Raw genomic sequence first — 26,462 nt, 5'->3', positions numbered from 1 at the left:
GGATGGGCCGAAAATTGATTCCACAATTCTAAATAATATTCTACTCACAGGCTGACAAGGCAAAGGGAAAAGGAAATCTCACCACAGACAGCTGGCAACATTCTTTTAAAAAAGTCCCTATTAGTCTAAACTGTCCCCTCACAGGAATAGATATAATAAAGACATTTTATGGCAGGCCAGGCCTCACAACTATTAATTTCCTTTCCAACAAGCTGTTTGTTCTCGATTCCTGTTGATTCATTAGATACAATTTAAATCTGTGGTTTCCAATGAGTTACAAGTGCTCATCTGAGATTGTTCCACTGTTCATGTGACAGTGACATCACATGAATGAATCAAGAAGTTATTGTCTCACCCTGATTCCAATTTAAACCAGCTGTTAGTAATATGTTGAGCAAGTAAGTAAATATCCTGTTGATGTTATCCCGTCTGTCTGTACTGGAGATGGTGCAGTGACATTCTCATGGCAATTCTGTTTAATTGCACTGGGAACATGGGAGCAGTAAACCTAACTTATCATACTTTATTAAAGTGCAACTAATTTTGTATTCTCTCTAGCTGCATGTCTCCAGGCTTTTGAAGGGTGATACAAATGTGTTTCTTATGGAATCCTATCATTACCAGTGTGTTTCCTTCCTGATCATATTACTGACCTGGTTAAACTATTTAGAGAGAAAAAGGTAGCAGTACCACAGACAAGTGTTGTAATCACATATTTTAGATTTTTTTGTAAGCATTTCAAATAGCTCAACTGCTCCTTTGTTCCTCAGAATTTCTGTGGTATTATTAGTCACTAAGTGGTTAAATAATACATTGTCTCTGGAACATGTGACTAGCATGATGTTAAAAGGCAGCTCCTTTCTCATCTAACAGTTCCGAAGGGTTAGAAAGTTATCTTTTGAGCTATGTGGAAATCTTTGTTCATCAAAGTTTTTTTTTTAATCATTTCAGTACGTGCTATAAACTGTGCTCGAGCAGTTTCAATTTAATTCTTGTCAAGAGACAGCCCGGAAAATAAAACTATCCCTCATTTTGCAATCTCACCTAGAAAGATAGCACCATGTTTAAGTTCACTATGCCTGAAAAGATTACCTCTCCTTCCCGATACCGAATACAGGCACATACATGCAGCTGCCTATGAATAAATATTGATAGTATCATATTAGCTGAAAAAAGGGGTGGCACAATGGCTCAGCATTTAGCACTGTTGCCTCACAGTGCCAGGGATCCAAGTTTGATTTCACCCTTGGACAACTGTCTGTGTGGAGTTTGCACATTCTCCCTGTGTCTGTGTGGGCTTTCTCCAGGTGCTCTGGTTTCCACTCATAGTCCAAAGATGTACAAGTTTGGTAGATTGGTCATTCTGAGTTAGCCACTGTGTTCGGGATGTGTAAGTTAGTTGTGTTAGCAATGGGAATTACAGGGAAAGCATAGGGGATGGATCAGGGATAGTCTTTGGAGGTCAGCAGGAACTCATTGGGCTGAATGGCCTGCTTCCACACTGTGGGGATTCTATCTAAAAATCCTTAATGTGTTTAACGCGAATCTGAATTCAGATGTAGAAAATCATAGAAAAGAGCCTGAGATCACCCAAATGGAAATTAACAAGATAATAAAATGTGAGGCTGGATGAGCACAGCAGGCCCAGCAGCATCTCAGGAACACAAAAGCTGACGTTTCGGGCCTAGACCTTCATCAGAGAGGGGGATGGGATGAGGGTTCTGGAATAAATAGGGAGAGAGGGGGAGGCGGACCGAAGATGGAGAGAAAATAAGATAGGCGGAGAGGAGAGTATAGGTGGGGATAGGTCAGTCCAGTGAAGACGGACAGGTCAAGGACGTGGGATGAGGTTAGTAGGTAGGAGATGGAGGTGCGGCTTGGGGTGGGAGGAAGGGATGGGTGAGAGGAAGAACAGGTTAGGGAGGCAGAGACAGGTTGGACTGGTTTTGGGATGCAGTGGGGGGAGGGGAGATTTTGAAGCTGGTGAAGTCCACATTGATACCATTGGGCTGCAGGGTTCCCAAGCAGAATATGAGTTGCTGTTCCTGCAACCTTCGGGTGGCATCATTGTGGCAGTGCAGGAGGCCTATGATGGACATGTCATCTAAAGAATGGGAGGGGGAGTGGAAATGGTTTGTGACTGGGAGGTGCAGTTGTTTATTGCAAACCGAGTGGAGGTGTTCTGCAAAGCGGTACCCAAGCCTCCGCGTGGTTTCCCCAATGTAGAGGAAGCCACACCGGGTACAGTGGATGCAGTATACCACATTGGCAGATGTGCAGGTAAACCTCTGCTTAATGTGGAAAGTCATCTTGGGGCCTGGGATAGGGGTGAGGGAGGAGGTGTTGGGGCAAGTGTAGCATTTCCTGCGGTTGCAGGGAAAGGTGCTGGGTGTGGTGGGGTTGGAGGGCAGTGTGGAGCGAACAAGGGAGTCACGGAGAGAGTGGTCCCTCCGGAAAGCAGACAAGGGTGGGGATGGAAAACTGTCTTGGGTGGTGGGGTCGGATTGTAGATGGCGGAAGTGTCGGGGGATGATGCGTTGTATCCGGAGGTTGGTGGGGTGGTGTGTGAGAATGAGGGGGATCCACTTTGGGCGGTTGTGGCGGGGGCGGGGTGTGAGGGATGTGTTGCGGAAAATGCGGGAGACGCGGTCAAGGGCATTCTCGACCAATGTGGGGGGAAAGTTGCGGTCCTTGAAGAACTTGGACATCTGGGATGTGCGGGAGTGGAATGCCTCATCGTGGGAGCAGATGCGGCAGAGGCGGAGGAATTGGGAATAGGGGAACAATGAGGTTGGAGCCTGTGGGTGGGAGGTCCCCTGAGGTAATGAGGTCATGAATGGTGTTGGAGATGATGGTTTGGTGCTCAGGTGTGGGGTCATGATCGAGAGTCGGTAGGAGGTGGTGTCGGAGAGTTGGCTTTGGCCTCGGCAATGTAGAGGTCAGTGCGCCATACTACCACTGCGCCACCCTTGTCTGCGGGTTTGATGGTGAGGTTGAGGTTGGAGCGGAGGGAGCGGAGGGCTGCCCGTTCTGTGGGTCGAGGTTGGAGTGGGTGAGGGGGGTGGAGAGGTTGAGGCAGTTAATGTCTCGACGGCAGTTAGAGATGAAGAGGTCGAGGGATGGTAGGAGGCCTGGGGGTGGTGTCCAGGAGGAGGACTTGTGTTGGAAGTGGGTGAAGGAGTCAGTTGAGGGAGGGTTAGGTTCCCGGTTGAAGAAGTAGGCATGCAGGCGAAGGTGGCAGAAAAACTGTCCTATGTCCAACCGTGACTGGTATTCGTTGATGTGTGGTTGTAGAGGGACAAAGGTGAGCCCCTTACTAAGGACTGACCATTCGTTCTCAGTTAGTGGAAGTTCTGGGGGATTGGTGAAGATGCGGCAGGGTTCAGTGTGGCTGTCTTCTCTGGGGTTGTTGGCTGTGGAGGTTGTGGGCGGAGCGACGAGGTGGTCGGCCGTGGGCAGGGTCACTGGAAATTAACAATGAACGTTTTGAAAGTTAAAATGCTGGGGACTTTGTAATGCGGAGAAATGAAGTTTGACTGGACACTGACTTTTCAACCACTTGAAATAAAATTAAATGCAGGCTGTCAAAAGCCCAGCTGGCTGCAAAGTCTTATGGGATGGGTTTGGAGAACCTCAATCTATCTTTTCAGTGTTTGTTGGCCCTCAGCATAAAACTGACTCTAATTTGATGCAAAGGGTTGGCAATAGGTACTTAAAGTTTTAGCATAACCAGCCAGCACTGGTGGTTCCCTGGATAAGGAAGTTGCATTCATAATATGTCCAAACTGTTGAGTATTCCAAAACTTGAGTATTCTACCAATGGTCACCAATGATAGGAGATAGGAACTGGAGTGATCCTTGATCAGCCACATAATGGAAAGAATTTAAAGCCCTTACCATAGCTATGTAGATGACAACATGGCTGTATATTGAACTCCTTGAGGAGAAGGATAGGTTGATTGCCTGAATGGCCTATGTGAACCAGATTGGTGCTAACAGCACAGCTTCTGATCTTTCAGAACAGATCATTTGTTCTGATTGAAAGATGATCACAACAGTGGCAAAGGACAATGTTAGCAGACATTTACTTTCCTTCTGTACTGCACCCATCCTGAAAATCCAAGGAGAAATAACAAAGCACCAATTGCTATGAATATTCTGAGTCACATGGGGTTGGTGCTTGTTGCCTTCCCTCCCTGTGGTGGAGGCTGTGGCACTGTGTGGGTTGGACTTGCCTTTGGACCAACAACACAAAGGAAGACAAAGAAAGTAATGTGAGAAACTGAAACTTGTTCAGCTCAAGGGGACTCACTGTCTTCGGTTCCATTGCTACCTTAAGTAAGGGGAATGTGGAAAACTGATGGGACATTTGATTTTGTGGGGAAGTAGGAGTGGCAGAGGCAGTCAAATGGATGGACTTTATGTTAGTGCAAAACACTTTGTGAAATCTGTGTATGTTGCTTGATGTAAAATTAGAAAGGAATGGGGAAGGCCGATTTAATGAAACAGTCATTAGTGCAGGAAAGACCTTGGATTGTCATTACTTTTTGGGAGGATCCTGGAGAAATTGATGATTAAATCTGCATTCTTGGGCCTGAAGGAGTGAACTCAAATACGTGAAAGCCCCTTCCAAATATTACTCTGTGTGTGTGTGTGTTAATGCTGACATGACAGTGGCTAAAGAAAGTCTCATGACTCTGTCTTAAGGGCAATTACATATGAAAACAAGTGCTGGCTTTGCCAACAATGCTCACTTCCCAAGAACTAATATAAGTAATATTAGGGAGCTAACAAAGTGTTTTTGTGAGTTAAAGAACTTTCAAAAGTGAACAAATCAGCAATCGCAAAGCTATTGCGGTGAACCGAGAGCTAAAGCTTAGTCAGACAGCAGTCTTATTCTCAATAGACATCCATACAAGTATGGTGATGGGGGGAGATGCAGAAGGAAATAGGATTGGAATGGAATAAGCAAGTAAAAGTAGTGAGCCATACAAGGAGGTGCTCAGATATTGCCCATAAAGGCTTTTTTAAAAATTCATTCATGAGGTATGGGTGATGCTGGCTGGGCCAGCATTTATTGACCATTCCTAGGTGCCCTTGAGAAGCAAGGTATTTCATCACACTCTGGACTTGTCTGTTTTAGTGGTGGATAGGCTTTGGGGAGTAAGGAAATTAGTTACTCACTGCAGGGTTCCCAGTTTCTATCCTGCCTTTGGAGCTACAGTATTTATATGGCGAGTCCAGTTGAGTTTCTGCTTAATGGTGACCTTTAGGATGATAATGTTGGGGATTCAGGGAGTGTAGTGCCTCTGAATGTAAAGAGTGATAGTTAGAATCTGTTGTTGGAGATGGTTTTTGCCTGGCACTTGTGTGCCATGACAGTCAATTGCTGTTTGCCAGCTCAAACCTGGATATTGCCAGGTTTTTCTTTATTTTGACATAGGCTGGTTCACTATCTGAGGAGTTGTGAATAGTGCTGAACATTATGAAATTATTAACGGGCATCCCCATTCCTAATCTTATGATACAGGGAGGATGCATTTCTTTGTATAATAACACGGCTTATTTTGCAACTAAACAAGACATTAATTTGTGGGAAGTGGGCATCACTGACTAGGAAGGCATTTTCTTTATATCCTTAATTTTTTTTGTTCAACTGAAACATGATGGGCTGAATGGCATCTTGCTGGGCTGTAACCTTCCAAATACTCTTTGGCACAGAAAATGAGAGTGATTTTATCGCTACACATCATGTGGTATCAATGGAGGTGCTTGCAAACTGGACCATAATTTGAGATGGCCTCCTTTCTAAAGCGAAGCCTCAGCAGGCCATATCCATTAATTCAAATATGGTGGGAAAGACTTCTGCTTGTGAAGACTGAGATGGTCAGCTCTGTGAAACTGTTTCACTTGTAAATGTAGTTTCTCTTAGGTGGCACAATTTAGATGTTGTGGTGGTCAGAGCTGTCCATTACGTTTTGAATACTCTTGTCACCATGTTGCGTGTGTGAGTTCCCAAAATGGTCCAGTGTGGATGAGAATATCTCTAGAAGGCTCTTGCTGAGTAAACAATAGGAATTTTATTACATTACTGCAACTACTAACAGGTTAGTTGTGACCTACATCACTGCTGAGATATTAAGAGTCTCAAGTCTGTTTCCTGCAAGTTCCTTCTTTACTGTAATCACCTCCATTTTATCGTTACTTCACTCCATTGAGCATTATTGCTTACAGAGGCATATATAACTCAGACTGCAGTGTGGCATTCCTCTGTGGTTTTTCACTTTCTTTCAAGAAGGAAAGATAGGGACTGATAAGCATTTTGGATTTATTTTGGAAGGTCGAGTTTGAATGCAGAGTACAGGGCTAATGGCAGGATTCTTGGAGAAACAGCGGGTTCTTTGGGTCCACATCCATAGATCCCTCAAAGTTGTCACCCTATTTGATAGGGTTATTAAGAAGGCATAGGGTGTGTTGGCTTTCATTGGCAGGTGAATTGAGGTTATGCCGCAGCTCTATAAAACTCTGGTTAGACCAACTTGGATTATTGTCTTCAGTTCTGTTTGCCTCATTATCGTAAGGATGTGGAGGCTTTAGAGACGGTGCAGAGGAGTTTTACCAGGACGCTGCCTGAACTGGAGGGCAGATCGTATGAGAAAGGTTGAGGGAGCTAGGGCTTTTCTCATTGGAGTGAAGAAGGATGAGAAGTGACTTGATAGAGGTTTACAAGATGATGAGAGGCATAAATAGAATGGGTAACCAGGGACTTTTTCCAAGGGCGGAAATGACTATTACAAGGGGACATAATTTTAAGGTGACTGGCGGATGTTATAAGAGCAATGTCAGAGATAGATTCTTTAAACAGAGAGTGGTGGGTGCGTGGAATGCGCTGCCGGCAGTGGTAGTGGGGTCAGATACATTAGGGACACTTAAGCGATTCTTGGCTAGGCACATGGATGATAGTAAAATGTCAGGTATGCAGGGTAGTTTGATCTTAGAGTAGGATAATAGGTCAGCACAACATCGTGGGCCGAAGGGCCTGTACTGTTGTATGTTCTATGTATGAAAAAGCATTGCATAAAGCCGATGGTCAAGTTGAATTCAGTAAAACACTGCAAAAAGATTTTAATCAGTTTGGTATTTTCAACTTATTTTTGTTTTCAGGATAATGCCATGAGCAAGCCTGGACATCAGTGTCAAATTAGCATGATACAGAATCAGTGTAAATGAGAGACAAATGGTAGGTGGTATTTATATCATTGCTGCCGCATTAATTTACACCTATCCAAAAGGTTTGAGCTGATGTCAGGAAAGATGTTTAAAAAAAAGAGAAATTTGCTGAAGGAACATGAATCTCATACGGCTTCCCAAGTTTATGTAAAGTGCAGTTGTAAAGTTACAGTTAACAAATGGAACTATCCTCAGTCATCGCAGTAATATTGCAGACGTAGCTTAACAGAACAGCAGCAGGGAATGTATCTTTAAAATTTGTCTGCTCTTTCTCAGTGGGTAGTTCTTTGGCCTTTTGCTGATCATACCATCGGAACAGAATCATTACTCACACAAGGTCACATGATTTCTCACACCACATTTTTTGGCAAGAGGTTGCTTCTTATTTTGTGCAGCAGTTTGTTTAAATCGCTTGTTCCAACAATTTAAATCAATAATTTGCGAAGAAGAAGAAGCCCCCACTGGCAATAATGTTGTGTCTGGCATCTAGACTTTTAGTCTGGCTTTTAGTTTGGAATACTGCATTTATGCGTAGACAATCTGATAATCTGGGTGTGGCAGTTGTAAAGAAAACAGTAGCAATTGCTGTTTGATACATAAACATACTTCAGGTTATTCTTCAGTCTTTCTGCTTGTTGAAATGTAGGAAGTTTCAATACTGTACATACTTTGGTTCAATCTGTACATTGCAAAATAGCCATTAAGCACAAGTAAAAAATGTCTTTCTTATTTTGCTTTCTGAAAAGACTTGAAAAGACTCAAAAGAATGAAATTGTGTAATAGTGAAAGTTCCGGGTTCTCTGTGTATTTCGGTCAATAAGAATCTCCATAGGACATTGTCAAAACTTGTGACCAATTCAAAATATAGATATAGAAGGCAGCTATTCACAATAATGTTGTTAAAGACTCACTTTGAGACAGTTTTTGGCTGCATTGAGTTACAAAATGGATCATTGCCCACAGCTGGAGATATTATTTTGGGATAGGACGAACTTTTATTTTTAATGTCATCTTGATGAAGCCCAGCAAAACCATTTCTCACAAAACTGCAGAACCACTTGTTACATTGTGGTTAATTTCCACATGATTCAAGATGGATCTTTTCACTTCCTGTACCTTTGATTTGCTTCATAAGTAGATAGACACAGGCTATAAGTAGCAGAGGCCAACAAGCCAGATGGGAAATCAAGTTTGGGAGATGTCTCACTGCTCCCATTGAACAGTTACATGGCTCTGTGTTATTGGCAAGTCCATATCCCTAATTGAAGCTGGCATTCTGCCCTCCTTCCTGTGTTCATGCTGACTCTGCTCCAGTTTAGACTGGCATGCTTTCAACATGTTGATCTTTCTTGCCTTGCCAATAAAAACAGAAGGACCAAGATTCTCCTGCTGCTGTCCTTGAAGCACCACAAACAGCTTCTGCTACTTACCACCTCTCTTTCATTCAGATCCCATTTCCATTCCTCATATCGTATTTCCATCCCTTTCAATGTTAACCAATTCTCACGTCATTCTTGCCATCATTTCCAAACATTGCCCCTCCTCAATTACTGTGCCAATTCTCCTCTCCTCTTCGCTGGTACTTATTACCCTTGCTCTTTTATTGCCATTCATTTCTCACTGTTAGTTTTTCCTCAAGTTGGCAACTGATTTTCTAGCACTGGCTTTTCTTCTCTCCAATGCAATGCCGGTGTTAATCACGGGCAATTTAGACTATAAGAATCTTGCAAAAACTAAAGTATTTATGGTATCTGTTTAGGGGAAGAAATTCAGCCAAATTGTTAAACCAAGAGAAGTGCCAGACATTTTCAAAACTCTTTGGGTTTAAGTAAATATAGCAATCTAAACGATTAAAACAATAAGGTCACCCGGGAGTTTCTCTAACAACAAATGTAAATATTTGAAATAGATACCTCAAAATATTTCAGATGAATTTAAAATGAAATAATTATGAGAGACTCTGAAACCAAATGCAAAGCTATAGGCTCCCAACAAATGTAATTATGTTGAATTCATATAACTTAAACATTGCTGAAGACACTTATATCTATACAATGGCTTTCTGAAATAGGTACATCTCAGAGTCATTGTCATCAGCCATCTCTTGTTTCAAGGCTGACATCTACAAAGAGTCACAACTTACTGGTTGTTTTCATGTGACTGAACAGAACAATTTTCAACTCCCAGATCTTTCAACATCTGGGCAAGGGTGATCTTTTGAGGTAGTGGGATCCACAGTGCAGGATCCACAGTGCAATGTTTCTAATTCTTCCCTTCTCCAACACTGATGCGCCTCATCGTAAAGGCATTGCGACGCCAAGCATGATGCTGCTTTATGGAGAAGTTGTCACCGTTTTGAAATATTGTTATAACAGCAAAGCCTCCTATCATTAAGGCCAATGCTTCTAAGAGAGCTGCTGAGCACAGTTTTCTTTGACCTCCTTGGAACATTGGCATTTGAGAGTTGACATAACAGGACCTGCTAGAGGAGACAGTTTCAGTGCCAAATCCACCAAAATTAATTCTGCACAAATTTGTCTGAATTCTGGTGAAACTGACATCAAAATCGAGGCTAGCATTTGTTTAATTGTCCTCCCATTGAACTGGACAATACAGTGGAGACCATGTTGAAAGAATAATACCCAGTGTTTTTATGTGCTGCTGATACACATTCCAAATCTCGCTGCAGTACAGGAGTGTGGTGATGACAATTATTCTGTACCTAGGAATTGTGTTGACTTGCAGAAGTCTTTGCCATCAAACACTTGCTGCCAATAGTATGTAGAGGGTTGAGCTGGCACAGGTAATATGATGTTGGATTGCCTTGTCGGTGGTGGCAGAGATTGCTGCCAAAGTATGGCAAGCACTCACCATTGTCCAGAATATCCCCTTCTATGGGTCTGAGAGTTGGAATATTCTATGACCTGGTGCAGGGTAGAATATGAATTTTGTTTAGGCTGCATTCAAGGACATGCAAAGTTTTTTGTATGCAGAATTTATTCACTTATCCTTTCATTGGATGTTGCTTTTGCTGACTGGGCCAATGTTGGGTTGATGAAGCATCTGAACCTGAAGAAAGAAAGTGAGAGCTTTCAGAGACAGCTTTCTGAGGGTTATCTGGCATTTTCATGGACAGGAGATCCATTTTTTTCCCTTACTGAATGTCTCCCCTGCAGAGGGAAGTTGGCATACAGTCGAGGTGAGCAAATTTTGAAAACGTGTCTTTGCTTGCAGAACAAGTGCGTCTTTCCTGGTGAATTTCAAACATTGATGCTTTTGATCTTTCTATATCATGTTGCGTGCACTATGTTGAAAACAGGCCTTCACCAGAGGAAATACAAGCAAGTGTGATATTTGTTAAAAATCATTTCAGCCAAATAAAGCAGGTGCGCTGTAGAGCTGTTTGCCTCATTTATGTGTGCCTAGATACTGAAAAGGTTGGCAACCATTGCTCTAGAGGAGCATGGGCTACTGATCAGAATATTTAGTTTTCAGTAAATGTTAACACTTTATAATTATTACAAATTTGAGCTTACAATTGATGCCTTCTCTTACTTAGGAGCATCAATTCCTCCCATAAGTAAACTGAGTGTCTTTTTGTCATAACAAGGTGTAGAGCTGGATGAACACAGCAGGCCAGGCAGCATCAGAGGAGCAGGAAGGCTGAAGTTTCGGGCCTGGACCCTTCGTCAGCTTCCCTGCTCCTCTGATGCTGCTTGGCCTGCTATGTTCATCCAGCTCTACACCTTGTTATCTCAGATTCTCCAGCATCTGTAGTTCCTACTATCTCTGCCTTTTTGTAATGGAAGTTGACTCACAGTGTGCTACATTTTTTCTTGCACAATAGTATACGGTGAAGTACTACCTTGCATCTTTAGAAGGTGCATTTGTTCAGCCTCCATCAAGGTCAATATTCAGTGAGACAAATCTTGGTATGAATTGTTAAAATGCATAAACCTGCAAAAGAGCTGTATGATCAGAATCCAGTCCATTGGCACCTAACTTCAAAAATAACAATTCAAAAATATGGAGCACTTGAGGCTGATCTTTGTGGGCTTCAATTATTCCTGCTTTCTGCTGGATTCCGTTGCTTTGCAGCATTCAGTTTTAAATTCTTTGCTGAGCTAAATTTGATAGGCTGTGATATAGTCTCCACATTGCTTATTACAACGCACGTAGCACACAACCTTACTCTGGCTGCTGATTGTCTGAGTATATGCAGCATTGGGCAACATTGTAAGAGCTGGAGGAATTGGCAAATGCCAGGGCCATCTGTGGTCACCACATCTGCAGCAAGTGTTGACCTTTAGAGTTGTGGACACTGTGACAGATCAGGGAGACATACCTGGGCATTGTGTTTCAGGAGTAAGTATACTCCTCAAATTAATTATATCATATTTGGTTCATGGCCAAGGACAGGAGAATGTGACTGAAATTGCACCACACAAATCATATAAATATGGAGCAATTGAAATGATTTTCCTATAAGGTCATTTGTGGCACAAGGGTTAGCAGTGTTCAGCAGTCAGAGGATAAGTATTAGAAGTACAACCTGGATGCAAAACATATTGAGGAACCAGAACTTAGCTTTGAGGCCTCAAACTTTTACATTCCAGAAGAGTTTGCAAAAAGGAAAAGGAGGTTGGTACGTTTGTTAAGAAGGTGTTAATGCATTGAGATACAAGTGCAAAGAAATCATGATATGGATTTGATTTGGCTGGAAATAAGGAACTGGAAAAGAACAAAGTCAGAGGTGGGAATTGTCTATAGGTCCCTGTAAATTTACTTCACTGTAGGTCAAAGCATAAATAAATAAATAATGGAGATACACAAAGAGGGCTTCACAGTTGTAATGGGTGATTTTAATCTACAAAATCTACTGGACAAATCAGATGGGCAAGGATGACATGGAAGACAATTTTTTTGAGAGCATTAGTTGTTGCTTCTGAGAGTAGAATGTTGCCGAACTTACCCAGCAACAGTCTACTTTAGGTCCAGTAGGAGTAATGAGTTAGGATTAATAGGAAATTTTGTACTTGAGTATCCTCTCAGGAGATAGCAATCACAACATGGTAGGATTTCAAATTCAGTTTGAAGAACAGCAACGTGAGTCTCAAACTATTGTCCTCAACCTAAGTAAGGGCCCTTGTGGAGATGTGAAGAAGCAGTTGTCTACAGCAGGCAAGGAATGATAGACTAAGGAGAACAGCAATGGATAACAGTGGGAAACATTGCAGCTGATATTTTATAATTCTGAATAAAAAGTTATTCTGGTCAAAAAGCGGGACTCAGGGAGGGATGAACCTCTCAGGTAAACAAAGCTGGTCAAGGAGATTATTCAATCAAAAACTAAGGCACAACAAGTGGTGAAAACTAGTGGTAGGTGTGTAGGATGGGCTGAAAGGCTAAACTTATTCATGATATTTGACAGCTGCATGGCCTTGAATGAGTCCAGTGAACATTCCTGTACATACTGAAACGGGCACGATCAACATGTTTTTCTGCAGATGTTTCTTCTGTGCCTCTGATGAAGGGTCTAGGCCCGAAACGTCAGCTTTTGTGCTCCTGAGATGCTGCTGGGCCTGCTGTGTTCATCCAGCCTCACATTTTATTAGTGATAATGGGAACTGCAGATGCTGGAGAATCCAAGATAATAAAATGTGAGGCTGGATGAACACAGCAGGCCAAGCAGCATCTCAGGAGCACAAAAGCTGACGTTTTGGGCCTAGACCCTTCATCAGAGAGGGGGATGGGGTGAGGGTTCTGGAATAAATAGGGAGAGAGGGGGAGGCGGACCGAAGATGGAGAGAAAAGAAGATAGGTGGAGAGGAGAGTATAGGTGGGGAGGTAGGGAGGGGATAGGTCAGTCCAGGGAAGACGGACAGGTCAAGGAGGTGGGATGAGGTTAGTAGGTAGGAGATGAAGGTGCGGCTTGGGATGGGTGAGAGGAAGAACAGGTTAGGGGGGCAGAGACAGGTTGGACTGGTATTGGGATGCAGTGGGTGGGGGGGAAGAGCTGGGCTGGTTGTGTGGTGCAGTGGGAGGAGGGGACGAACCGTGCTGGTTTTGGGATGCAGTGGGGGCAGGGGAGATTTTGAAGCTGGTGAAGTCCACATTGATACCATTGGGCTGCAGGGTTCCCAAGCAGAATATGAGTTGCTGTTCCTGCAACCTTCGGGTGGCATCATTGTGGCACTGCAGGAGGCCCATGATGGACATGTCATCTAAAGAATGGGTGGGGGAGTGGAAATGGTTTGTGACTGGGAGGTGCAGTTGTTTATTGCAAACCGAGCGGAGGTGTTCTGCAAAGCGGTCCCCAAGCCTCCGCTTGGTTTCCCCAATGTAGAGGAAGCCACACCGGGTACAGAGGATGCAGTATACCACATTGGCAGATGTGCAGGTGAACCTCTGCTTAATGTGGAAAGTCATCTTGGGGCCTGGGATAGGGGTGAGGGAGGAGGTGTGGGGGCAAGTGTAGCATTTCCTGCGGTTGCAGGGGAAGGTGCTGGGTGTGGTGGGGTTGGAGGGTGGTGTGGAGCGAACAAGGGAGTCACGGAGAGAGTGGTCTCTCCGGAAAGCAGACAGGGGTGGGGATGGAAAAATGTCTTGGGTGGTGGGGTCGGATTGTAGATGGCGGAAGTGTCGGAGGATGATGCGTTGTATCCGGAGGTTGATAGGGTGGTGTGTGAGAACGAGGGGGATCCTCTTTGGCTGGTTGTGGCAGGGGCGGGGTGTGAGGGATGTGTTGCGGGAAATACGGGAGACGTGGTCAAGGGCGTTCTCGACCACTGTTGGGGGAAAGTTGCGGTCCTTTAAGAACTTGGACATCTGGGATGTGCGGGAGTGGAATGCCTCATCGTCGGAGCAGATGCACTGGAGGCGGAGGAATTGGGAATAGGGGATGGAATTTTTGCAGGAGGGTGGGTGGGAGGAGGTGTATTCTAGGTAGCTGTGGGAGTCGGTGGGCTTGAAATGGACATCAGTTACAAGCTGGTTGCCTGAGATGGAGACTGAGAGATCCAGGAAGGTGAGGGATGTGCTGGAGATGGCCCAGGTGAACTGAAGGTTGGGGTGGAAGGTGTTGGTGAAGTGGATGAACTGTTCGAGCTCCTCTGGGGAGCAAGAGGCAGCGCCGATACAGTCATCAATGTACCGGAGGAAGAGGTGGGGTTTGGGGCCTGTGTAGGTGCGGAAGAGGGACTGTTCCACGTAACCTACAAAGAGGCAGGCATAGCTGGGGCCCATGCGGTGCCCATGGTCTGTAGGAAGTGGGAGGAATCGAAGGAGAAGTTGTTGCGGGTGAGGACGAGTTTGGCCAGGCGGATGAGGGTGTCGGTGGAGGGGGACTGGTCGGGCCTGCGGGACAGGAAGAAGCGGAGGGCCTTGAGGCCATCTGCATGCGGAATGCAGGTGTATAGGGACTGGACGTCCATGATGAAAATGAGGTGCTGGGGGCCAGGGAATAGGAAGTCCTGGAGGAGGTGGAGGGCGTGGGTGGTGTCCCTACCTACGTCCGTGACACCACCCACGCCCTCCACCTCCTCCACACCCCGCCCCCACCACAACCGCCCAAAGAGGATCCCCCTCGTTCTCACACACCACCCTACCAACCTCCGGATACAACGCATCATCCTCCAAAACCTCCGCCATCTACAATCCGACCCCACCACCCAAGACATTTTTCCATCCCCACCCCTGTCTGCTTTCCGGAGAGATCGCTCTCTCCATGACTCCCTTGTTCGCTCCACACGGCCCTCCAACCCCACCACACCCAGCACCTTCCCCTGCAACCGCAGGAAATGCTACACTTGCCCCCACACCTCCTCCCTCACCCCTATCCCAGGCCCCAAGATGACTTTCCACATTAAGCAGAGGTTCACCTGCACATCTGCCAATGTGGTATACTGCATCCTCTGTACCCGGTGTGGCTTCCTCTACGTTGGGGAAACCACGCGGAGGCTTGGGGACTGCTTTGCAGAACATCTCCGCTCGGTTCGCAATAAACAACTGCACCTCCCAGTCGCAAACCATTTCCACTCCCCCTCCCATTCTTTAGATGACATGTCCATCATGGGCCTCCTGCAGTGCCACAGTGATGCCACCCGAAGGTTGCAGGAACAGCAACTCATATTCCGCCTGGGAACCCTGCAGCCCAATGGTATCAATGTGGACTTCACCAGCTTCAAAATCTCCCCTGCCCCCACTGCATCCCAAAACCAGACCAGTTCGTCCCCTCCCCCCACTGCATCACACAACCAGCCCAGCTCTTCCCCCCCACCCACTGCATCCCAATACCAGTCCAACCTGTCTCTGCCCTCCTAACCTGTTCTTCCTCTCACCCATCCCTTCCTCCCACCCCAAGCCGCACCTCCATCTCCTACCTACTAACCTCATCTCACCTCCTTGACCTGTCCGTCTTCCCTGGACTGACCTATCCCCTCCCTACCTCCCCACCTATACTCTCCTCTCCACCTATCTTCTTTTCTCTCCATCTTCAGTCCGCCTCCCCCTCTCTCCCTATTTATTCCAGAACCGTCTCCCGATCCCCCTCACTGATGAAGGGTCTAGGCCCGAAACATCAGCTTTTGTGCTCCTGAGATGCTGCTGGGCCTGCTGTGTTCATCCAGCCTCACATTTCGTTATCTGACATTTTATTATCTTGGATTCTCCAGCATCTGCAGTTCCCATTATCACTTCCTTCTGTGCCTGGCTGTTTGTTACATTGTATAAGACAGAGAATTTGATTCTAAATCGCTGGGCTTCACCTCCAACAAGGATTGCAAATGGTGCCAGGAACAAACTCAGCCTCCAGACCAGCCGTTGATCAAAGGGTCCCCAATGGGCAGAAGGGCGTGAAATTTATTGCTTTTTTTCCACTCATTTTCGTTCTTTTTATTTACTTAATAAACATTCCTTTCTTTTTCTGTCCTTTATTATTACTCAATAAATGTTGGTACTTAAGCAAATTGCTGTTGTTGAGCCTTCTTTTAACTATATTTAACCAAAATCCAAAAAGAGCTGCTTGGGTGCACTGTGATGCAAGCCATTTTTGGCGACAAGGATGGGATTTGGGAAAAAAGCATAAGAGAAGAGAAAAGCAACCTGATATTCCAGAGTACTTCCGTATTCCAGGGTGGAATGTGGCAGACTCTGGATTCAGATCTGTAGCTAATACGTTAGAACAGTTAGGGCCAGTTATAACTAGAAGGTGAGAGAATTGGAGGCCGGGTTTTGATACTGTGCGAGGGCACTGAACCTCAAAGAAGTGTTAACTCTTTGTGGTTTGGCTTGAAGGCACCTTTGTTTGTTGGTTGCTGAAGTTTGAGGCATTGGCACAATGTGTGGTTAGATAAGTAAAACCTGATAGATTATTTGAGAAGATCATGTGAGAATCGAGAATGTATGACATGGTCTTGGGACGCTGATGCAAGCGAGCAAAAGTGAATGTTACCTTGGAGGTAACAAACATGAAACAGTAAAAAACATGCACTGGAGAACAGGTCTCAGACATGTACACCTACTTGACGAAAGGATTAATGTGGCTTGGAAGAGCACAAAAACATAGTTTAAATGACAAAACACTGACACAAAATCTATAGAGAAACTGACTTTAAAACAATGAGAGTATTATTATTAAACAGGATGTAAAAAGAATCACAGTCAAAATAAAAAGTCTGATTGGTTATTATGCCCAAATGTTACAGAAATGAAAGAATATTGACTCTGGGAGGACCAGCGGTAGCCCTAGTGAAAGGACCCATTGGTTGACGTACAGATACATCATACAAACACTCAAGATGAGGTATGTACTCCAGTGGTTAAACCAGTAGGTGAAATTATAATGTAAATTATAATTGAAATGACATCACCAACCCAAGGAAACCTAAACAGATAAATAGAAAGCGGGAGACATAACACCAGCGCTTCACCGGAGGCTCACTGATGATGTTACTTAGAATGGTGACGAAACGTCTGAAAATTAACCTTCCAGCTCAGCGAGCAAACTCACATCCAGAACCTCAACCTGAGCTACAAATCTTCTCAAAACTCACTAGAAATTATAATGTGTTAGGACAGTTAGTGTAGGTGAAAGAAGGCTGAGCTAAGACTCGGGTGGTGTAGGGGCCTGTGGTGAGGGAACCCCAGGAAAAATATAAGACGAGTAAAGCCTGATGAACATTATAGCTGATTTGTTTGATACCATGCTCAAAGGGAGTACCTTTGGAGGTAGTTACCACTCAGTGATATAATCATTCATAAAATTGGTGAGGGGGGGCAAAACGTATTGAAGAAGTATCCTCAAGACAGATACAGATGAAGAGAGCTGGAGAAATTTTGAGTCCATGTATGATGTTATTTGACTATTATTGGTTGAAGTGATCTGTGGATAAGGAACCAGAGGATTAGAACAAAAACCCATAAATTAAGGAATCTGTATCTAGAATATATTGAATTTTACAACAAATTACATAAATAGATTAATTGAACAAAATATGTAAACAACATTCTGGTTCCCTCATTCGGGTGGCATGATCTTGAAGCAAATCAGGGATGGGATATATATTTAAGGGTCAGTCTCCAAAGGCCACAGCCATTGTTAATTTGATGAAACACCCTGTTGTTGTATTGTTGAGTTATTTTCATTGTAGTTTTAATCTTCTAGTGTAGGTTACATACTCTTCTCGTATGTTCTCACGAAGCTGTCACTGATTTGCACCTGCACCTGCAATAGTAACATATGCTGCCAAACACCATCGGGATGGATTGTATAGGATGGGTTGAAGGGCCAAACCTATTAATGATATTTGACAACTGCATGACATTGAACGAGTTCAGTGAACATTCCTGTACATGCCAAAACTGGCCCAATCACGTGTTTTTCTGTAGTTGTTTATCCTGTGCCTGACTGTTTATTACACTGCATAAGAGTGTGAATTTTGCTCCCAGTCGCTGGATTTCACCATGGACCGATATCCGAATGGTGCCAGGAACAAACCTCAGCTTACAGCTATCAATCGAGGGGACCCTGATGGGCAGAAGGGCGTGAGGATTACTGTTTCTTTCCTCTCTTTCATTCTTTTTATTTGCTTAATAAATGTTTCTCTTTTCCCACCTTTAATTATTACCCAATAAATGTTGGTATTGAAGCAAATTGCTGTCGTTGAGCCTTCTCAACTACATTTAACTAAATCTGAAACGAACCACTTAAATGCACTCTGTGATCCAAGATAGTAGAACAGATGACTGGGAATATTTTAGTAACGAGCAATGGATGACTAAAAAGTTAATAAAAAGAGAGGGAGAAAATTAATTATGAAAAGAAATTGGCAAGAAACCTAAAAAAGAAACAGTAAAAGCTTCTATTAGCTTATAACAAGAAACAGAATAACTGAAGTAAATGCAGAAGCCTTAGAGGATGCAACTGAGGAATTAATAATGGAAAACCAGGAAACAGCAGATAATTTAAACCAATACATTAGATCAGCTTTAACAGTGGAGGACGCTATGAACATCTCAAAGTTAATAGATTAGAAAGGTGCCAATGGAAAGAGAGATCTTTTTAACAGTCTCTATCACAAGAGACAAAGTATTTAATAAACTAATGGGACTGAAGGTAGACGAGTTATCAGAACCTGATGACATGACTTAAAGCTACAAAAATAGCTGAAACATTGGCTGATATATTCCACAAATCACTGTATTCCAGGAGGGTTTCTACAATTGGAAAACTGCTAATGTGATGCCCCTGCTAAGAAGGGAGGGAGACAGAAAATGGGAAAATATAGGCTAGTTAAACATGCTAACACCCATTACTAAAGATAAAATAGCAGAGCATTTAAAACAATTAAACAGAGTCAACAGTTTTTTTTCTGAAAGGGATAATCAATTTACTAAGACGCAGAATATAACAAGCAGAGTTAATAAAGGGGAACCAGTAAATGTCATGCATTTGTATTTTAAGGAATTCAATAAGGTGTTACGAAGTATTATTGTACAAGGTAGGAGATCACAGTATTGAGTAATATACCAGCAACAAGTGAAGATCATTTAAGCAACAATGAAGACAGTTACGATTTTGGGCTTTTTTCGGGTTGCAAGAATGTAACTAGTAGAGAGCTACAATGATTAATCCTAGGGTCTCAATTATACACTAGATTTATTAATGGCTCAGGACAGAGCAAAATGTAACTTATTCAAATTTGCTGATGACACAGAATTACATGGGAGGACGCAATGTGAAGAGGACAAAAGGAATCTGCAAGGAGATATAGACCATAAGACCACAAGATATGGGAGCAGTATTATACCAGTCAGCCAATTGAGTCTGTTCCATCATTCGATCATGGCTGATATGTTTCTCAACTCCATTCTCCCGCTTTCTCCCTGTAACCCATATCTCCTTATTAAAGCAGGAACCCATCTATCTCTGTCTTAAATATACAGAATGACTTGGCCTCCACAGCATTCTGCAACAATGGGTTTCACAGATTCACAATTCACTGGCTGAAGGAATTCCTCCTCATCTCAGTTCTAAAGTGTTGTCCCTACACTGTGCCCTGGGGTCCTAATCCTCTCATATTGATGGAAACATCTTCTCCACATCCACCCAATCCAGGCCTCTCAGCATCCTGCAAGTTTCAATTAGTTCTCCTCTCATCCTTCTAAACTCCATTGAGTACAGCCCCAGGGTCCTCAACTGCTCCCCGTATTTCAAGCCCTTCAACTTCAGGATCGTTCTTGTACACCACTTCCAATACCTACATAAAGGATGCATTGCTTGTCTGGAGATCTGGTACAAATATGACAGGCAGAATTACTTCCTTCTAAACTACAATAATTCTGTAATTTTGAGAACTCTAATCACAAGTGCTCCGGAACCACCAGCTTCTGCACATTCATTGCATCCAGGCACAGTATGAAAAAGTGGGAAAACATGGTTACTACACAACCTTCAGATAAGAGAAATCTTAAAAAGCAAGAGTGAACAGAAAGATTAAAAGGAACTTACAACCTAGAATGTCCTTCACTGAGTACAAAGTCACTGCAGATTTTGAACTGCCAGTTACGAGACAGAACCAGTAATAGCCAGCTCAACAGTAATGAAAAAAGATCAACAAGGTCAATTTAAAAATGATTTAATGGCTGGATTTAAGAAAAAACATTAAACAAAATATTAGAAAAGCAAGCCCCAATGAATATATCTACATTTCTATAAATGTAGACTTTATTTTAAGCAAACAATACTGTTGAAGTCCTTGGCTTTTTAGTGAATAGTGACAAGATCAATTATAACGTCTACACTGCGAGAGATTTTATTTCAATGGGATGTGAAAGGACCTAGCCACAGTGAAACACAACCAAGGACTGGCAGGTATAACTGGACCAGAACAATGGGCAAGTTACTAAAGAGTTCAGATCCAGGGTATGTAGGATAAGTAGGGCGAATCACAACTCACGATTGATCTGCTGGCAATTGTGCAAAGTATATTCATCAATTAACATTATTCTGCCAATCTGTAACGTATGCAGATTTTACTAAAGGCACCATAGTCCCACCAGAAATTAGGGCTGTTCTCATTAGAGGGAGATGATAGGTGATTGTTTAACTTGTGGATCACCACATCAGACAAGGAGATAGCCCTTCACATTGGTAACTTCAGCTTAGAATTGAGCCCACCTGACCGAGTACTTTCCAAACCAGCCATCTGAGCTAACAGCTTGTGACTCAACTTTTGCACCACGGAATTTCACAGAGCTACACTGCAACAACTTTTCAATCATTAAGGTTGAACAAGCTCACATTCTCCGAAGTAAACACTTAGTAGAAGGTGTTATCAATTGAGGAAGCGTAGAAGAACTTGGTTACAGGGAGGGACAAGAAGAGAAAATACAGCAACTGTATTCTACATTTGTTAGTTTTTTATCTAGTGTGTTTTGGAAGAGAAGCAATACATGTGACTAAATGCAATCTTTAAATGAAAGGTAATTTTGTAATAATCATTGCGTTACTGTACATGCCTCTAGAACTTTAATTACCTAATCATGTGATGATCATAAGGTAGTTCACTACATTATGGTTTGTAAAGGATTAATAAGGCCTAATTTTGAACAGTTAAGTGTGCAAGAGGCCCATATCTCAGGCAAATGAGAATGAATATTCCATTGTGGATTGGCTGACTCCACTATTAGTCAAGGTAAGGAGATAGCAGGAACTGCAGATGTTAGAATTCAGGGTCAACAAAATATGGAGCTGGAGGACCTGACAGCATCAGAGGAGCGGGAAAGTCAACGTTTCAGGCTGGGGCCCTTATCTAGGGCTCAAAGCATTAGTGTCTTGATGCAGGGTCCTGACTCAAAACGTCAACTTTCCCTGCTTCTCTGATGTGGTCTGACCTGCTATGTTCCTTCAGCTCCACATTTTATCAAGTGTGTCAAGGGTAATATTTGCTATAATTATAATGTAGTAAGTGGAATATCTTTAGAAAAGATTTGTACCTAGTCGTCTCATACCTAGTCAGACCTTATGGCTTACAATTAGAATTAAATTGGATTTGGGAATTTGATAGATAGTATATTCCAAAGGCAAAAATGTCAGGGGGAAAAGCCAGTAGTCCTTAGGTGAGGAGAGAACTTGAGAATGAGGAAGCAAAAAGAGTATGAGGCATGTCAGGTAAATTCTTCAAGAACCAGGTCAAATATAATAATTTCAAAAGGGAAGAGAAAAATAAGAAGAGAAAGAGGAGATCTGACAAGCAATCAACATAAAAGAAAACCAAATATCATCTTCTGACATCTGAGCAGGTGGCAGAGGCAGCCCGAGTCAGCAAAGTTTTTTTGGGAGACACAGGGCAAGGCTAGAATACACAAGTATTCATAGCAGTGTTTATTAAGGAAGATGCTAACCAATAAATCAGTAGAGATAGAGATAGTAGAGGTAATGGATAAGGTGAAAATTGAGGGTTTTAGTCCAGATTCTATGCCTAGAGCAAATAGGTTACTACCGCAACCAGTCCCTGGCAGAAGGTTGCCGGTTTGCGACAATCACAGTTGTGGGGAGGAAATGGATTCCCTTATTTATTAAAACTTCTCCCTTTGTTGGTTAACACAACATTAACCTAAAACAAAGGATTTATACACAAGGGAATGACTTTCCCAACCCCCACTATCTGCTTTAAATGGATCTAATTTAACCAGACTGTTACTTAAACTCTAGGAAGAAAATTCACATTTTAGAAAATAATAAAACAAAAATAAAATGCAACACAAATACATTAGTAAGAGGAAACAGATGAGTCAGTTTCAACTGTTCATGAGAAATGGAAAATTAGCTTGTGTGAAATGGCTGTTAGTTTGAGAGATTCCAGTAACTGTCTTGGAAGTTGAGTAGTTGGTTTGGGGATTCTAGATACTATAGATTAGTCAAAAGGAGTCATCTGGCTTCCGACTAGTGATTTGCTTTCAGATGTACTCATTTCCCCCATTTCTTTATGAAACTAACAAGCACAGAGGGGTCTAAATATTCTCAGCTGTAACCTCCACAATATGCTACACTCCAGCAGAAATTAAACTCCAGACCAGTACATGCATATACCAGAGGTGCATTTGTTTTTTGACTCCTATCCTTATATTCTTCCCTGCCTGGAGTGCACACCTTTCACCCAGTCTGCTTTCTTTCACTTCACTTGCTGTCCACGCACTGGGGTGTGTCGGCCACAGGGAGATGGTTCATGATTGCAATGAATCACTTTCTTTGCCCTGTTTGAAGTTCTTTGACACTGTTCCAGGTTCCCATGATTCTTTATCTCTCTTCCACCCTCCGACAAGGCTGGTGTATTCCATACAAACATTGCAGATCGTCACTAAATTGTACACTCAACCATCTTCTACTTGTACGCCCATTTAAAAAAGAAACAACCTGCCTGGTTTAAAAGTTCAATATGTCCACAATTATTTGACAATATTAAAAATTCAGGTGGCTTACATTCCAGTTTGCTGAGGGAATTTGTGGTGGAGGTAACAGAACAGCATTCCATAGTCTTTTCTTGACAGAGGTGTCAAAATATTTGGTGTGGCAAACCCTTTTTGAAAATGATGTTAGGGACTGTCCAAGTAACTAGAGGCATATAAGTTTAACATCGCTGCCGAGTATAGTTTTAGAATCAATTATGAAAGGAGGAAAAACAGGTATTAAGAGAATTCAGTTAATTAATTATAAAAAGGTCAACTAATTATTTTGATCAAACAACAATATTGATGAACAGAATGCACAGGACATTATCCTGGTCACTTCTGTAAAATCCAAAATACTACATTAAAAATCAGCTCAACAAAACTGAAGTTCATGGAGTAAGAGGATCAGTATTATCTTGACTTATAAAATCATAGCAAACTGCTTTGTTTCAGGCTTACAGATGGTGATTTTCCTCAAATTCCCATATTTGGTGATAGTACTAAAGCTGGGAGTTGCAATCTAAAGTTATTGCCATGTGTAAGATAAATTGAATTCTTTCAACACCAAAAGATGCTTTTCTATGCCCATGGCATACAAGCCTTTTTCAGCTGTTTAAATGGTCTACTTGCATTAGTAGTTGGTCTCAATTGACTATATTACTGTCAGATGAAGACAAATCAATTTCATGTTTATTTTTTTAAAACCTATCAATTGCAGTCAGTCAAGGTACCTTTATGATTAGTTCAATCAAAAGTGCCACTAACTTCAGACGGAGTCAGATTTTTCCACATTTCAAAATGGCAACCTCTATGCTGGTGGATCAAATTTTAGACTTGACAATGCAAATTCAGCCCTGCTTTTGGGAGAACTTTCAGCTTTCATTGGTTAAATTATGTACCACATTTGGGAGTGAGGATGATGCAGTTCAGTAGCAACACAGTAGCTGCAACTGGTCAACAAGCAGCCTACAAGTGGAAATAGCATTGAAATGCCTTTTGACAAGAGACAGGAAGAGGCAATATACACAATGATTCAGTTCCAAGGAGTGTGCATGAACCTGGGCATTCTAACTGGGGAGTGCACACAGGCCCCGATAAATACTAACATTTCTCAGTGCAATTTCTGATGGTGGCAGGACATACAGACAAAATACGTGATCATGTTCTTCATAAACATAGGCATGGAGTATAAAAGCTAGGAATTTATCCTGGACCTTTATAAAGATCCAGTTGCTGCTACTACACTTTGGAAATGTGCTAAGGTCCAAAGGGTATAAAGATTTATCAGACTGCTTCCAGTAATGAGTGTAGATTGGAGAAACCTAGGCTGTTTTCCTTAGAACAAAAAGGTTTAAAGGGGAGAATAGATAGAAAAGGTTGAAGCTTATTTCTTGAGGCAATGGCTTGTACTAACAGTTACCTGTGTTAAACACCTGGTATGGTTCAGGGATCCCATGGCAGAGCAGCCTCTGCTGCATTTGGTATAGATTACAAAAAGGGCCAAGGTGGCACAAGATATACCAGCTTCCAATTTTCCTGGACCGTTTCTCTTAACATTCTGTTGCTACCTGCCACTTCCATGCAACTGCCAAGCCAAATATTTTACTAACACTTTTCCCAAATGTTATTTCCATTGGCTGACAGTATTGGGATCAGGGACTACAGAATTAAGACTTCAGGCAAAAAGCAGTGGGGTGGCAGCAGGCAAATAAATAATATTTTCAGTGCTCAGTAGTAATGACCTGTTTGAAAGTTGTGCAAGCAGAAACAAATAAATTCAAAAGGAAATTAGATTGGCACTTGAAGGAAATAAAATTGTTGTGCTCCTGGGATATACAGTCAGGGAATGGGACTAACTGGATTTCTCTTTTGGAGTGAAGATAGAAAGGAGTTGAGATGGTGCTGCAAATGTCTACATCCTGTCAAAAGTTGACTGTGTAAATGAGCGTCTTGGACTTCTGCTTAATTAACTTTGGAATTTTGGGCACCTTTATACAGCAGACTCTCCCTTCATGAGCTTAAACAGATAGGAAAGGGACCTGGACAAATGTCTTCCCTGAATAGCAGATTATTTTCTACATATTCAAACAAACAGTGACCCATTCTCTGGAGGTTCAAGTTTAAACTTTATTTTCTCAAAGGAAAAAGGCAAATCTGGTATCTACACAGTTTGTGACTTTAAAATAATCAAAATACCTTCAAGGATTTATTGATAAGGTGAAGATTCCACAACAGCATATGCTCATTTGATCCATCACAATTTGGAAAAACATCTAATATTTGTAATACCTATTTAGTTTAACTAGTTCAACATCTTATATTCTGAATCCAAAGGTTTGCAACCATTCAAGAACAAACATTTCCAAATTAAACAGATAAGACAAATATATAGCTTTAAATTTATGATAAGCTTACAGAAAACTTCATTTCAATGTATACACTGATACTTAACTCATTAAACAAAACCAAAACATTGTGGGTACATTAAACAGATAGTGAGTCTTTTTTTAAAAAAAGTTAGATTTTAAACTGAATACAAAAAAGGAAAAATAATTAAACGCTGAAGTTAAGCTGTTAACAAGAAGCAAGTATTAGGCAAAAATGCATTCCATTGCTGAATGGTGTTATTGTTTCAACTTTCTTTAAATCATCTCTTTGCTGTTGCGAATGGCACAGCACAGCACCATGCTGAAGATCATACCAAAAATCTGGAGAAGAGAGACAGGATTATTAGTGTTGTGATGTAACTTAAGGAAATAAAACTTCATAACCGCCACTTATTCCAATGTTTAGGTAGTTTCACTCACCATTACAATTCCAATGCCAATCCCAATTGCTCCAATGATGTAAACCTTTCTGTCGAATACGTTTTTAATTGCAGTTATGCATGACTGTAGGCAAGATCAAAAATTGCAGAAGTTAAAATAAAAAGGCTTTTAGATTCATTTAACAAAGGTAATAACATTGTGAAAGAAAGCTAGAGAATTCCACCTGACTGCGTCTACTTATTGAGATCATTGTGAATCTTCACAGCACAACCCAAATGGCAACAGCAATGCCTCAATTCCCATAGTAACCAAAAGTGCCCCCCATCTTAAATATGTTCAATGAGTGAGTATTCAATGGTATTCTAGGGTAAAGTCGTGCCAAAGAAACAATTCTTCACTGCAGAAATTTCTCATTTTCTCAATTACAGTTCAAAAAGCTGACCTCATTTTATACCTAAGTTCAAGACTTCAAAGAGAAACATCACCCCAGCATCTAGAGTCATTTAAGAATTT

At 42.3% G+C, this 26,462-nt stretch overlaps 2 protein-coding genes across 2 annotated transcripts in view; one reads left to right on the top strand and one right to left on the bottom strand.

The window, feature by feature from the left end:
- The window catches only part of cwf19l1 (CWF19 like cell cycle control factor 1), a 150,655-nt gene extending 132,367 nt beyond the window's left edge, over positions 1-18,288 (top strand). Inside the window, exons 14-15 of the mRNA XM_059654664.1 lie at positions 16,935-17,032; positions 18,178-18,288. Of these exons, the coding sequence (XP_059510647.1) occupies positions 16,935-16,998 (64 nt within the window). The 3' untranslated portion in view covers positions 16,999-17,032; positions 18,178-18,288. The remainder of the gene's footprint in view (positions 1-16,934; positions 17,033-18,177) is intronic.
- Positions 18,289-25,283: 6,995 nt separating this feature from the next.
- The window catches only part of cd9a (CD9 molecule a), a gene marked incomplete at its 5' end in the record, with an annotated part of 42,571 nt that continues 41,392 nt past the window's right edge, over positions 25,284-26,462 (bottom strand). The window contains 2 exons of the mRNA XM_048554690.2: positions 25,284-25,889; positions 25,989-26,072. Coding sequence (XP_048410647.1) covers positions 25,824-25,889; positions 25,989-26,072 — 150 coding nt within the window. The remainder of the gene's footprint in view (positions 25,890-25,988; positions 26,073-26,462) is intronic.

Source organism: Stegostoma tigrinum, chromosome 25, assembly GCF_030684315.1.
Source record: "Stegostoma tigrinum isolate sSteTig4 chromosome 25, sSteTig4.hap1, whole genome shotgun sequence".
In the NCBI taxonomy this organism is placed as follows: domain Eukaryota; kingdom Metazoa; phylum Chordata; class Chondrichthyes; order Orectolobiformes; family Stegostomatidae; genus Stegostoma; species Stegostoma tigrinum.
This window is presented reverse-complemented; position numbering and strand designations above follow the sequence as displayed.